The 15,548-nt window shown below is 37.5% G+C and overlaps 1 protein-coding gene across 3 annotated transcripts; it reads right to left on the bottom strand.

The window, feature by feature from the left end:
* Positions 1-2,085: 2,085 nt before the first annotated feature.
* Positions 2,086-10,077, bottom strand: slc35c1 (solute carrier family 35 member C1). Of its 3 annotated transcripts, none has more exons than XM_051378939.1 (3): positions 10,009-10,077; positions 4,978-5,489; positions 2,086-3,709 (listed from the first exon to the last, which is right to left on the bottom strand). In XM_051378939.1, exons 2-3 carry the CDS (start codon positions 5,456-5,458, stop codon positions 3,129-3,131), a joined length of 1,062 nt encoding a protein of 353 aa, XP_051234899.1. In that variant the 5' UTR covers positions 5,459-5,489; positions 10,009-10,077; the 3' UTR covers positions 2,086-3,128. The 3 variants fall into 3 exon arrangements, with proteins under 3 accessions (XP_051234899.1, XP_051234900.1, XP_051234898.1); XM_051378940.1 differs by lacking the exon at positions 10,009-10,077 and adding an exon at positions 6,994-7,062; XM_051378938.1 differs by lacking the exon at positions 10,009-10,077 and having other exon boundaries at positions 4,978-5,872.
* Between the last annotated feature and the right edge of the window lie 5,471 nt (positions 10,078-15,548).

Genomic DNA, 15,548 nt, shown 5'->3' with positions numbered 1-15,548 from the left:
CTGTCCAGCTTGTGAGTGTGAGCAAATATGCTGGAGGAATGGGGAATAAATATGTGAAAATTGCAAATGTGTCAAATAAAGAAAGCTGTAATTAGTGCGAATGGCATTTATACAAAGCAGCAGACTTACGGTGGATATTATTATTTCAACCGGAATACGTTTTGAAATAATTATAATGTCCCACTTTCAAGCCCACAAGTCAACATCAATTAATTTGTTTTTACCCTGAATATACAGCAGGCATGGCTGACAAACTATGATCATATTTTGAATCACACTAAAAATACATATACATACATAAAAAAATAAAAAAGCAATTAATGCAGGTTTAAGATGCTTAATTATGAGGCTGAGGACGATAAACTACATGAAATAATATAACTAATATAAAGTATGCAACTCTCATTGCATGGGAAGAATGTGTGTCTACACACAACAACTGTAGTCATGATTTTAACTGAAAACATCCCAGCAGTAATTAACTCTAAGATCAACAAAGTGGCAACCACATTTTGACCACCACTTTGAGCTGACACATATAAAGAAACATGAGGGACTACTTATGATTCTTGCAGCCTTTGAACTGTCAATCATTGTTGAAGATTTTGCCTCCTCTTGTCATGTTAAACCTGACCTCACCAGACATGAGAGAGAAAGATGAGGGATGGGGGATTATGTATTTCACATGATGACACAGTTATAAAACTTTCATTGGTGTCACAAGGCCAACTTCGCTGTTGAAATGAGTTCTTGACATCAGAGACCAGTGTTTTTTGGTTCGTGTAATTACCCATGGTGCTCTGTCAGCTATTTTTAGCCCCCCTGTTGCTCTGAGAAATATTCCATTTGGAGCCCGGAGACTCTCATCCAGGCGAGCTCCAACATCCACTGACCTTCCTCACCTCCAACCATGCTGAAAACAACCAAGCACATTGGCAATAGTGACACACAGAGGAGACCTCTCACTGAAACACATCTTATCAGCCTAAATAAGCTCATAGAAGCGGCAAGTATTATGAAGACAGATATATATTAAGTTCTGCAGCAGTTGTAACGTGCACTTATCTGTGAGTGTCTTTGCCAGCAGGCATCTGGATTACTGCAAATCCAAAAGAGACTACAATGGTTTCCCAGTGTGTTAGGTTAATTATCTTGTCTGTGCCCTTGACCAAAGCACTGGCTTAGAACTAGAGTTGGTCCCTGAGCACTGCACAGTGGCTGCCCACTGCTCCTAATACTTAGGACGGGTTAAATGCAGAGAATGAATTGTCCTACAGGAATCTAGCACCGCTGTTTTAAAATAAATTCATATTTTCTAATGGTAAATCCTTAAAAGGAAGTTCCCTGTTAGATAGCCATAGCCATCTTCAACAATGTACTTGTTTGCTCCTGGTGCTACTGGTTACCTAAAATTTTGATTGGTTATATACAGTAACTTATATCAGTACAGATTTGTCAACAAAAATATTCATTTTGTGATACATTATGTATTTATGTCAGCAGGGCCAAGGATATTCACCTTTATTAATACAATAACGATGTTCTCACTTTACAGTCACTTTTATGTTCTTCTGTCTTCATATAAAACATAAACTTCTGATTACAATTACAATGTTCACCTCATCAGACAGCTCTCCATTTATGTGATATAGTGGTCTGTGTGGAGATTTGATGATTTTAGGCCTGCAGTAGATTCCTCAACATACCTTTTAGGGCCCCCAGTGTGTGAATGTCTCGCCTCAATGTGGCAAAAAAACACATGACCACGAGCTTCATTAACTTCTCACACACATCAGGCATGAGCAAAGACAAAAGCTGGTTTAATGGCTTAAATATTTTCTTCATAAGTATAAGATAATAGTGTCAAAGCTCAGACTATTTGTTTTGATTCTGTATCATCATGAAATTGTAAGATATAGCACAGTCTCTAAATTTAAAATGTATTTAGAGAATGTAGATTGACACAAAATATGTCTATAAACTGTATATATTTTATTTGACAAGAGTGCCAAAATATCAAACTCACAAATATAAATAACCAGTGAAAGCACAATCTTCCTTTATAACAGGAAAACCTGAAAACAGTTGAATTGTACACCATCTTTAATGCTCTTTTAAATAAGTGCCCTGTTTTTGTTCAGTTGATGTGTTACAATGGTTTAAAAGACATTTTAAAAAGCTGGTTTTGAATACAGACAATGGTTCACTTAAACATTTTCAGTCTGGTAAAGAGGTACCAGAGATGTTATACCATAAGTTAAGTATAAGTGTAAAAAAAGACTTCGCAGTTGTGGTGCAATTGTGCATTATTCTGTCATGTAAAGATATACACGTAAGAACAACACATGACACATGAGAGACATGTAAATAATTGAAACAGGGCTCTCTTTCAGTCTTTTGTTTTGAAACTCAAATATATTTTCATAGACCTTATGCCATTGCCTATGTTCACAATTTAAAATTTGACTCAGCTCAGAAACATGGTGTACTGTAGCAATAGTGCACAAGTTTGTGAATGCAACAGTATACTGAAGGAGTGTTTTCTTTGGAGATAAAAGCCTATTGTGTGTCAGTCCCACTGACACGAGGTTTCTGATTACCTTGCCTGTTGTATCCTCTATAAACTACAGGATATTACAGATCCGGCTGTCTTGGCTTTGTTCATATTTGAGAAAGCAGACATGTTCCTAGCCAGAGGCTATCATAAAAAAAATAACAAGATACTGACATACATTCATAGAAATGGCGTGTAGCTGTAAAAAAAAGTTTCTAGTTTGCTATGACGCCAATACCCTCAATCTGAGTCCCTGTGAATAAAAACAGCTTTTTTTTTTCCCCTTCACTTGTACACTAGACCATAAAAGACACATTATTATATTTCTCAGTCATTTCATTTTAAAAATAATTGTAAAAAGGCCCCAAATCAACATGAAATAAAATATATATATAGAAATAGAAATTCCTTCAAGCCTTAAGTCAAACTGTAAAAAACCACAAGACTAATAAACCCAATCAAAATCACTGATTCCATGTACGTATCACTTAAATCACTAACAGTCATATGTTACATTATTTCACATTCTCACGCAACATGGATAAAACAGGGTTTACCAGCTTAATTACAATGGCTAAACTCCCATGTTGCCTTTCTCCCCTGCCAGCAGTTTTTCCTTGGCGGAGTCCTGAGGGTCTCTGTATGGAATCTTCTTCATTTCTAGACTTTTGACCCAAGTGTAGGCTGATGAGCCACAAAGAACCATCATGTTACTGGTCCACCACAGCATGCTTTTACTGGAGGAGTTGTACACCACCGCAATAACAGTCTGTGCACAGGCCTTTGCCGTCCCTGAGACATTGTGCGTAAGTGGACTGGTATACTTGATCTGGAGGCCTGTGACGTATCCAATGGCGAAACCAAACACTCCTCCGAGTGTCATCATGCCCCAGAACCCGAGGTCAGTGAGGCGGCTGAAGCTAGAGAGATGGCCCAACTCTCCAAACATGAGAATGAATGGGAGGAAGAGGATGCAGGCATTAATGTTGTTGTAGTAAGACAGTTTCCAGATGTTACCGTCCACTGCTGGCATCACCTTCTTGGTGTAGATGGCATTCATGGAGACAAAAGCACTGGCAAGCACCCCAAAAAAGACGCCTGACCAGGAGAGGGACCCCGCCATTCCTTCCTGGTCCACACCAAGCCAGAATCCACCTGAGAAACACGGACACATGCAAGACTATAACATCACAGTACACTAAAGAGCATTTTTAAAATGGGAGCAGCCAAGCCGCAGTCAGCTGGATTCCAGCACTAAAATATCTCAATATGTTTCTTACCAGTATTTTCTAAGTCGTGGCACCGAATAATTGTTATATTTATTGACTTTTCAGCCAAGAATTAAAATACTGATTGAAAGTTTGGCTGCAAAAATATAGCTTTTTATTTCCAAAAACATGTTGAGTCTATGTCAGAAAAATGCCCTAAAGTCATATTCTCAAATTTCAAAACCCACATTATGTTCACATCATGGCAAATGAAACAATGCAATGAATCTGAGAAAAACAGCCAACTGTCACATTTAAGAAACTTAAGCCAGAGAATGTTTGCCATGTTTGGTTGAGAAATAACAATTGTTGTTGGAGGACAGATGTGATATCTCAACTTTGTAAAATATTCTCAAGTGGTATGAATTGACAATGGAAATGTCGTGAATGTATCAGGGTGCTCACGAAACACAAATGCAGGACTCCACAATCCATAAAAAAGTTTGGAAATGATACAACTCGTAACAGGTTTTGGGTTAGTTCTTGCCTGGTGTGAATTAGGTTTTAAATTACATGATAAATGAAATGTAAACGATATACCACATATGGCTGAAAGTAAGCAGACAACTCTGTCCACAAAGGTGTACTTTTGATTTTGGGCTGTTTTTTTATGATTAGGGCCATTTAGCTGAAAATAAGAAACATCTGTCTGCTACAGCACAAACAATGTTTTAGACAATAGCACGCTGCCAATTTTGCTTTTGCAATAGTTTGGGAAGGCCCTTTCCTATCTTTACACAATGTCCTCATGGACATTGCCAGTTCTATTAAAAAAAAAAAAACATGTTCTGAATTTGGTGTGGAAAATGCCAGGCCTTATCGCCCAACATCAGTATCCAACCTGAATGGGAATGCCTGCAGCCATGTTTCAGAGTTTTGGAGAAACTTCCCTTAACAGCATACTAATGTCCAAAGTTTTGAAATGAGGTGTTCAATGATCAATGGGTGCAATGTTCTGGTGTCCATATCATTTTGGCCTAAGGGCATGAGAACATAAGTAAAGATATACGTCTGGCTGTGTCGACTAAGTGCAGATTGTATTTTTAGCTGCTGACCTATTTACGACAATGTCAAAAACCCTGCTAGATGCAGAATCTGACTAACAGAGAAAATACTGCTCTATACTCCTCATAGGAAGAAATGAAGTTAACATACCTAATATAATGCCACAGCACATCAGGGCTTGGAATGATGTAGTTTGTTTCAGGATAACATAAGATAAGAGCACATTGAAAACTGTGCTGAGTGAACGACCGACCGTGTAGAAGGCCACTCCGACATATTTCAGGCACAGGTTGTTGAAGGTGATCATGCCAATGAACACAACGGACAGCGGCAGCACCTCCCGGGACGTCTTCACGTCGAATCTGACCGACGGGAAGTCGATGAGACCCGGGCACAATTTGGAGAGCAGCTGCATGACCCAGCACAGTCCGACAGTCACCAAACACTGGTAAAACGTGACAAATAACGGCGCGTCCAAGTCTTTGTTGTCCAGCAGGTAATTATTAAGGAACACCATTGTAATGGAAATAAACCAGTACAGTGCAACCACAGTGGCTATTCGAACCGCTCGGAGTATGAAAGTCTCTCCATAACCGTCCTGGTCCATCGTTTCCGAGCCGGCCAGAGCCATCCTCAAGATGCTGGACCGCTTCAGTTGTGTCCTGTTCATGGTTACAGAGGAAGAAGAACAACGTGGGTAGAAACTGGAGCATTTGCTTGAGCTAATATGTAGCTACAGACCAGCAGTGATACACATCCATGATACAAACATGATGGCGAAGTTCCGTCGACGGCAATAACAATACGACTTCCGGTATAGTTTTTGTTTCAAAATAAAAGCTTCCCAAATCTACCTCGCAGCTGAATGCAACTTTTTCAGTGTCCTCTGGAATTACTTATAACACACACCTTTTTATTTTAATTCTGTCATATCCGCTTTATAATTGTTATTATATTATATTGTTGTTGAGTTATTGTTTCATTGCAGTTATGAAAAGTTTTAATCCTGGTTCAATCATGTAAAGCACATTGTAACTTTGTTTTGAAAAGTATGAGTTAAGTGTATTATTATTATCATTATTATTCTTATTATTCTTATTATTATTATTATTATTGGAAACCAAACATAGCTTTGCATTTTGAGACTAAAATGGAAATCACAATCCTTTACTAATCAAATTTAAGAAGTCCTTTTTTTTAAATGATTGTCTCTTGTGCATTTTGTTAAAACTGTTTATATGCTGATATTATGGATTTTTTTAAAACTCAAACATCAGTATCCAAATGAACACATTCAGTACTGGTCAAGCAATAGTTTATAGGTGTAAAGTCTAATGCCCTCATAAAAAGGAAAGAAAGAAAGAAAGAAAGAAATGCAGGGAGGGACTTTTAATCCTTTCCTGAGGGTGAAGAAAGTTCACAGGATATCTCAACCAATCACGTTTATTGTGGGCGTCACTATTTAGCACCAGGTTCCATGTTTGGCTGCCTTTGAATAGTTTTAATGTCATGAGATATGAGATATGGTTTCACATTGCTTCACTTTAACTGTAAATTAAGCTTACATTCCTATTTGTGTTTGCTAATTGTCACCTGCAACACGCAAATGATTATATTAAGTTATTTGGCAAGCAGTAGCAGTAACAAGCTAGATTCACGTTTACCCAACCATTTGTCTGTTTTACACTGCTCCGATTGGCTAATTGCCAGTCTCCTGGCTGCTACAGGTAAAAGAGGACACACATTTCAATATCAGTTCATGATTCTTCTGACAACAGTTTGAATCATTTAGTTTTAAAATCCCTCACCTTTATTTTGAAGGTAGACGCATAAGGAAGAGCGTGACTACTTCCGTGTTTGAACCAACTTTTTATTTTTATTTAAAAAGATAGTGTCCCTGAATGAATGTATTCAGCCAGCAAAATATCGTCCATAGTTTTCCCGATTATATCATTCTAACTCATTCATCAAACTAGTTCACTTGGCCAGATGTCTCAGCTGGCAGCTGTGTTTTAACTGATGCATTTACCCTTTTATTTAGTAGGCTAACTATTCTACAGTATGGTGTATTTTTTTCCTCTACATCACCTGCAAAACATTTCTATTCATTTTTTTTTTTTTTTTTGTTTGGATACATGATGCATTGTTAAAAAGGAGGTTTCATACCTTAAGCTGTCAGAGATTGCTCTGTATTTGAGTGCAGCATGCAGAATGAATGTTTAAGGAAGTGTGAGGTATTTTTTACTCTTTGACTCACTCCTCCCATGAGAAAACAGGTTTTGACCTTCTATGTGTTATATATAGTTTGCCCTGGTAGAAGATGCATAGGAAGATAAGTATTGTCAGAAGATGCATAGGAAGATAAGTATTGCTAACCTGAGTTCTACGGGGGGTGTAAAATCATGAGGGCAATGAAATAATTCTGGCTTGATTATTGTTTGTTATTTGTTGTTAAGTTGATAAATCTGCTGGTATCTGAGGATCTCAGACTACACTCTGGCTCATTAAAGATAGCAACATCAAGGCCTTGCTTTACTCTGAACTTGATCAGAAAAATACAGAAACTCATTTTTAAAACTCACAGGCAGACGAAGGAAGGCGGAGAAAGCAAGAGCAATGCCATGTCTCATAGCACACAATAGATATTTGAACAGTGCATGTGTAGAACCAGAATAGGAGTGAATGACAGGAATGAAAACAAGAGTTTCTTTGTTAAGAAGTTGTGAAATAGCTGTTGGGAGGTTTGCCATGCCAGGTTTTCAGGTTTAGTAGTCATAGAACACTAAGGAAGATTTTCAGAATACAAATTTAAAAAACAGGTTGGATCAGTTATTTTAGTTTACACCTCCAGTTGTCTCAGGTTTTGATTTAATTTTAGTAACTAATAATAATCCAAACCCCAGCAATAAAGATGAAGCCTTATACTGTATGTGTTACTCCCAAAATATATTTTCAGTGACTGCCCTTCAACGTTAGGCTTTTATTTTGAAGAAGAGAAGGAGGTGTTAAAATGAGACTATGGTATGCATTAGGCATGACTGAAGTTTTAATTAGTTCAATAAAAACAAACTTCTAACAGTGAATGAAATCTACACTTAGAAGTAAACCTCAGTTTTGTTTGATTAGTTGACTATGTATTTTTGGGCCATGGAGGATGGTGCTTCTGAGGTACCATAACGTCCTGCTGCACCTTCTGTCATCATCATCTGTAATGAGATGTGTGCAAATAATCCCAATGACACCTTCACCAATTCTGTCTTCTCAAAAATCATTACTTTTCAAGATAATATCTATACTAAGTAGTATTTTTAATTATTATTATTATTTATTTTTTCTATTATCATATACTGTACATAAGCAGCAGCAGGCATTCACGGTTCACTAATATTACAGCCTCAAGACAGTAGGTGGCAGCAAATACTCAATGTTGATGATGTGGCTGGCTGCATGGGTATGTGCTTATGACCGACACCTTACTCATGCTAACACATTATGTAGTTTCATAGCACCAGTCAGCTCCCAGCAGCAATTCGTTTTTCAGCAAATTAAACAATACATAGTGCAAAATAGTATTCCCAAGAAAGAACAAAGTGAAACACCTCAAAAACACCACCACCCATCTATTCTCATCTACTCTACTGGATTGCCCTTTTCACACTCAGAAAAGCGTCCCTTTATCAACATGGTCAAAATGTGGCTGCTGGGCTGTTAGTTGAGGCTAAGCCTTAGTCTATAATACCATTCCTTGGATCACTGTAATGTCAATGCAACTGTCTGGGACGCTTAGAATATATTTATATATATATGTGGTTTTGCTTTACTGTTTTTATTTGACAATGAAGACAGACAGGAAATGTGGTGAGCACGGTGCATGACATGCAATAAAAGGTCCCCTTTCCTCACCAGTAATCCCTGAGGACACCCAAGTTTGGATTTCCTTAACCCTACAGAACCATCTCCACCCATTTATTATATCAGCTGCATCTGCTGACTGCCATAAGCACACAGTTTTTAAAGATTTCAGCTGCCTTGCTTGCTTTTATTCTTTCCCTGATGCTGTGTTTTATTTTTGTATACATATTTATTTTCACTTGTAATCTCTCATTTGTTTTCTCAATATTAAGACTAAACTTGCACTTCACTTTGCATTTTGAGACTAAAATGGAAATCACAATCCTTTACTAATCAAATTTAAGAAGTCCTTTTTTTTAAATGATTGTCTCTTGTGCATTTTGTTAAAACTGTTTATATGCTGATATTATGGATTTTTTTAAAACTCAAACATCAGTATCCAAATGAACACATTCAGTACTGGTCAAGCAATAGTTTATAGGTTTAAAGTCTAATGCCCTCATAAAAAGGAAAGAAAGAAAGAAAGAAATGCAGGGAGGGACTTTTAATCCTTTCCTGAGGGTGAAGAAAGTTCACAGGATATCTCACCCAATCACGTTTATTGTGGGCGTCACTATTTAGCACCAGGTTCCATGTTTGGCTGCCTTTGAATAGTTTTAATGTCATGAGATATGAGATATGGTTTCACATTGCTTCACTTTAACTGTAAATTAAGCTTACATTCCTATTTGTGTTTGCTAATTGTCACCTGCAACACGCAAATGATTATATTAAGTTATTTGGCAAGCAGTAGCAGTAACAAGCTAGATTCACGTTTACCCAACCATTTGTCTGTTTTACACTGCTCCGATTGGCTAATTGTCAGTCCCCTGGCTGCTACAGGTAAAAGAGGACACACATTTCAATATCAGTTCATGATTCTTCTGACAACAGTTTGAATCATTTAGTTTTAAAATCCCTCACCTTTATTTTGAAGGTAGACGCATAAGGAAGAGCGTGACTACTTCCGTGTTTGAACCAACTTTTTATTTTTATTTAAAAAGATAGTGTCCCTGAATGAATGTATTCAGCCAGAAAAATATCGTCCATAGTTTTCCCGATTATATCATTCTAACTCATTCATCAAACTAGTTCACTTGGCCAGATGTCTCAGCTGGCAGCTGTGTTTTAACTGATGCATTTACCCTTTTATTTAGTAGGCTAACTATTCTACAGTATGGTGTATTTTTTTCTCTATATCACCTGCAAAACATTTCTAATTTTTTTCTTTTTCTTTTTTTTTTTTTTTGTTTGGATACATGATGCATTGTTAAAAAGGAGGTTTCATACCTTAAGCTGTCAGAGATTGCTCTGTATTTGAGTGCAGCATGCAGAATGAATGTTTAAGGAAGTGTGAGGTATTTTTTACTGTTTGACTCACTCCTCCCATGAGAAAACAGGTTTTGACCTTCTATGTGTTATATATAGTTTGCCCTGGCAGAAGATGCATAGGAAGATAAGTATTGTCAGAAGATGCATAGGAAGATAAGTATTGCTAACCTGAGTTCTACGGGGGGGTGTAAAATCATGAGGGCAACGAAATAATTCTGGCTTGATTATTGTTTGTTATTTGTTGTTAAGTTGATAAATCTGCTGGTATCTGAGGATCTCAGACTACACTCTGGCTCATTAAAGATAGCAACATCAAGGCCTTGCTTTACTCTGAACTTGATCAGAAAAATACAGAAACTCATTTTTAAAACTCACAGGCAGACGAAGGAAGGCGGAGAAAGCAAGAGCAATGCCATGTCTCATAGCACACAATAGATATTTGAACAGTGCATGTGTAGAACCAGAATAGGAGTGAATGACAGGAATGAAAACAAGAGTTTCTTTGTTAAGAAGTTGTGAAATAGCTGTTGGGAGGTTTGCCATGCCAGGTTTTCAAGTTTAGTAGTCATAGAACACTAAGGAAGATTTTCAGAATACAAATTTAAAAAACAGGTTGGATCAGTTATTTTAGTTTACACCTCCAGTTGTCTCAGGTTTTGATTTAATTTTAGTAACTAATAATAATCCAAACCCCAGCAATAAAGATGAAGCCTTATACTGTATGTGTTACTCCCAAAATATATTTTCAGTGACTGCCCTTCAACGTTAGGCTTTTATTTTGAAGAAGAGAAGGAGGTGTTTGAAAATGAGACTATGGTATGCATTAGGCATGACTGAAGTTTTAATTAGTTCAATAAAAACAAACTTCTAACAGTGAATGAAATCTACACTTAGAAGTAAACCTCAGTTTTGTTTGATTAGTTGACTATGTATTTTTGGGCCATGGAGGATGGTGCTTCTGAGGTACCATAACGTCCTGCTGCACCTTCTGTCATCATCATCTGTAATGAGATGTGTGCAAATAATCCCAATGACACCTTCACCAATTCTGTCTTCTCAAAAATCATTACTTTTCAAGATAATATCTATACTAAGTAGTATTTTTTATTATTATTATTATTTATTTTTTCTATTATCATATACTGTACATAAGCAGCAGCAGGCATTCACGGTTCACTAATATTACAGCCTCAAGACAGTAGGTGGCAGCAAATACTCAATGTTGATGATGTGGCTGGCTGCATGGGTATGTGCTTATGACCGACACCTTACTCATGCTAACACATTATGTAGTTTCATAGCACCAGTCAGCTCCCAGCAGCAATTCGTTTTTCAGCAAATTAAACAATACATAGTGCAAAATAGTATTCCCAAGAAAGAACAAAGTGAAACACCTCAAAAACACCACCACCCATCTATTCTCATCTACTCTACTGGATTGCCCTTTTCACACTCAGAAAAGCGTCCCTTTATCAACATGGTCAAAATGTGGCTGCTGGGCTGTTAGTTGAGGCTAAGCCTTAGTCTATAATACCATTCCTTGGATCACTGTAATGTCAATGCAACTGTCTGGGACGCTTAGAATATATTTATATATATATGTGGTTTTGCTTTACTGTTTTTATTTGACAATGAAGACAGACAGGAAATGTGGTGAGCGCGGTGCATGACATGCAATAAAAGGTCCCCTTTCCTCACCAGTAATCCCTGAGGACACCCAAGTTTGGATTTCCTTAACCCTACAGAACCATCTCCACCCATTTATTATATCAGCTGCATCTGCTGACTGCCATAAGCACACAGTTTTTAAAGATTTCAGCTGCCTTGCTTGCTTTTATTCTTTCCCTGATGCTGTGTTTTATTTTTGTATACATATTTATTTTCACTTGTAATCTCTCATGTGTTTTCTCAATATTAAGACTAAACTTGCACTTCACTTTCAGACCTTGTGTCAAACGCTGTGTCTTCCTGCTGTCATCGTTCTCCTGCAACGCAGCTGAAAGCTTGCTCAGTTGCTGGAAAATTGCTGTAAGTGAATGTTGTCTGTTGGTGTTAAATTTTCTGCTACAGTACACAGCAAGTCACTTTGCTGGTGTACCAGTATTAGCCACTGAGTTGGTAAGCTATGCCCATGGACTCATATGTGCTCTCAGCAAGGATGTAAAACCCCATTTTCCTCTAGGAACACAGAGGCAGTATTTGTGCAGCCTGACTCAGCCTATACAACACATCCATCAGGGGTGTCTGACCCCTCAATGTGCTCCCTTTTGCTCACACTTTGGAAGGGGAGAAATGCCGTGCTGGAGCCAAGTTTGCCATTCACAAGACGGTCTGACTCCCTGACCCCTGTCAGCTAGGGAGATTTCCACACTTTATTAGCAAGCACAAAAATGGAGGGAAGATGCTGCTTGTGCTATTTTGGCTTGTGGATGCTCACACTGTATTTCCACCAAACATTCCAGTGAAATGCTCATGCCAAATAGGAAATAAATGTCAAATAGGGAACACACCGTTGTCCAACTCAAAACTGAAAACAAAGATGAACAGAATAGTTACATTGCACTGGATACAACACATGTTTAAAATATGCTGGGTTACATATGCCCAGAAGCTTGTCTCAATTATCTTACAATGAGAATATGAAAACATTGCTGTTGTCCTTTGTTACACTGGACCGTTTTTATGCTTAAATCCAATATGTCTCTCCTTTCTCTATCAACAACATCATAATGTACCTCATTTGCTTTGTCATAAAGACTATTGGATAGACATACATAAAAAGACAGAACTGCATTCACACTGAATACTATAAACTATTACAATGAAATGTTTCATCTAAATAATTTTCAGGAAATGTGACTTGGTGTGGCTACATGCTGTATTACAGTTTTGTCAGACGTTTGGATATGATGCAACAAGGCTTTCGTAACAATGGGACTTCCTTTCCTATGAACCTCTGTCCATCAGTAGCCTACAGTATTTCACATATCCTCCAGGTGGCATATTTTACTAAACCAGTGCTTGCATTAATCTTCCAAATATAGAACTTTTTCTTTTCTGAAAACATTACTGTTTAATCTGTCTCCCATTATGACTACAAGACATGTGTCACATATCATCATCACAGAAACAAATGTGACTTTTATAAAATTTCAATATTTTTTAAAACATACTAGATTTTGTATAACTTAAATCAGCTACTGGATGATGATGCAATTACTCAAGCATCAAGGGTATAAGTTACAGACGTATCTCTCAACCTTACTCAATAGAGTGTAAATACAGTAGACGTTGTTTGGCACTGGAAAAGTTTGGAAGGCATAATTAGCAATACAACAACTCCAGGCTCAAGAACGCGCAGAATAACAAGTAGTTTAAATAAAAAAAGGTAACGGTAAATCTAACAAAACAAACGCACAGCTTCACAGCAAGCTGACACTTTTTATCCCCCTTCAAACCAGTGACAGGCATTGGCGTCTTCTCAGCCTCCCCTATACCGTCTGGAACATACCATCTGTTCGGAAAAACGCAGGGGTGAGTTAAACAGGTGTAAACATGCCAAAACCAGAAAAGGCTATTTAAGATACTGTTTTACATATGAGTACTCAAGGCTACCAAAACAACTTGAATAGAATGTCATCAACTGTCAAACAATTTCACATATCCTTCAACCACTTAACAGTGGCCAGTCTGCAATGACAAAACATCTGTTTCCACGACCACTGAACTGGATGAAATATAATAATGTAAAAAAAAAAAAACATATAGGCCATTATGTGGATTATGAGCATTGCACTACACAACTGAAACAAGCTTTTTTTATATTATTTGTTAAACTTGGCTGATGATTAATTGAAGTGGTGCAGGGCCAAGAGCAAAACAAGTCAAGAAAGCAGCCTTTTCTCAGACCAAAGAAAGAGAGACCTCCTTTATGCTAGAACAGTGTGTTTTTTATTAATGACACCACGATCATTAAATGAGGCTGTTGTGACTACACTTTCAGTAAGACTGCAAGGCTAACCCAATGCTGGTGTCATGCTGGTCTATAGGTAATTGCTGTTTATAATGAATCTTCCAGCAAGTGGTGAATAGATATCAAGTCAGTGAGGGTGAGCTGTGTGGTACAGTCCACAGGGCAGCTTAATTTCAAACACATATAATCCTCCCTTGTGGACGAAAGCTGGTTTCCCAGCTATACTGCTTTTACTACTTTGATCTCCCTGTGGTTGTAACAACCTATGCTTTCTCGCTGTCTGGAGAGAAGAAAGAGCAGGAGGTCCTTCTTAAGAATGTTTTCCTTGCAATTCGAGTGTTATAATAAGCTTAAAAGAAAGAAGAAGAAAAAAAAACAGGTTGATGGACAAATCATAGAAATGTAACACTGAGTTATAAACTGTCCAGTCATGTGTGTATGGGATTGACTTGAGGTTTTGAATAGCTGCTGTTAGTACACTACAGTATACAGTAGTGCATCTGTGTCCTAGATTTAATTTACAATACATAAGTATATGTAACTGATGATGATGAACTAATGAATTACCATAGACCTAATATAGCTAATTGAATATTACATAATGTATCACTGATAAAGATAAGAACCAACAAGAACCTTTAACATTAGCAAAACCATTGTTCCTTTGTTTTGATCAGTTGGCATTCATGCTGTTAAAGATGAACATATATTTTCAGAAGGATAACACCGCCCATAACTTTGAGTAAGAGGAGACTGATATTGTTTATCCCCAAGTCATATTTTATATTTACAACACAAATAAAAGTAACCCCAACCATTTCAACTGGCTCTCTTATGGCTATCAAGCTTTGCAGAAACAATTTGTCCTAGTTAGATGAATGGAAGTAAATGATGAAAACCTCTACAATTGGCAAAGCAAAGCAGTTCATTCATGTTCCTGTGACACTGACTAAATATCAAGGTTGGCTTTTCTTCCCTTTTTCACAATATATCAACATATTCATTGTGAACTGTACAATTCCCTAATGCATGTTTGAGTTGTTTAGGTGTTTAGGTTGCTGAAGTTGGCAAAGATTTCTTCACCACAGTTGGACTATTTCTTTTCAGTGTGTCTAAGGCCACTCCCTGTGGTGAGAATTGAAGTAAAAGGCATTTAATTGAGGGGACACTTCTTTGGCCATCATGGCACATAAAACATCCCATCCTCGTAAGACTTTTAGAGCCAGGAAAGGAGGACACCATCCTGAAGAACTAAGACCATAAAACATGAATGAGCTATCCTCTCAGAATTAAATAGCACCATAGAGCTATTAAGAATCCCTTTAACAATTCAGTATAAGATGACAATCGTCCTCTTAGCTCTGCAACATGAAATACAGCTGCAGTATATATGCAGATGTCCTATTTGTCACTGTCAGACTGACATGTTTGGCTTTGTTCAATCGGCTGGCAGACTCCAAACTCCTGTCATCAGAGACCAAGACGAGTCTGATGACTCATCCTCATTCTTGTCATACTGTGGACT

Source organism: Dicentrarchus labrax, unplaced genomic scaffold (assembly GCF_905237075.1).
Source record: "Dicentrarchus labrax unplaced genomic scaffold, dlabrax2021, whole genome shotgun sequence".
Classification (NCBI taxonomy): Eukaryota; Metazoa; Chordata; class Actinopteri; family Moronidae; genus Dicentrarchus; species Dicentrarchus labrax.
This window is presented reverse-complemented; position numbering and strand designations above follow the sequence as displayed.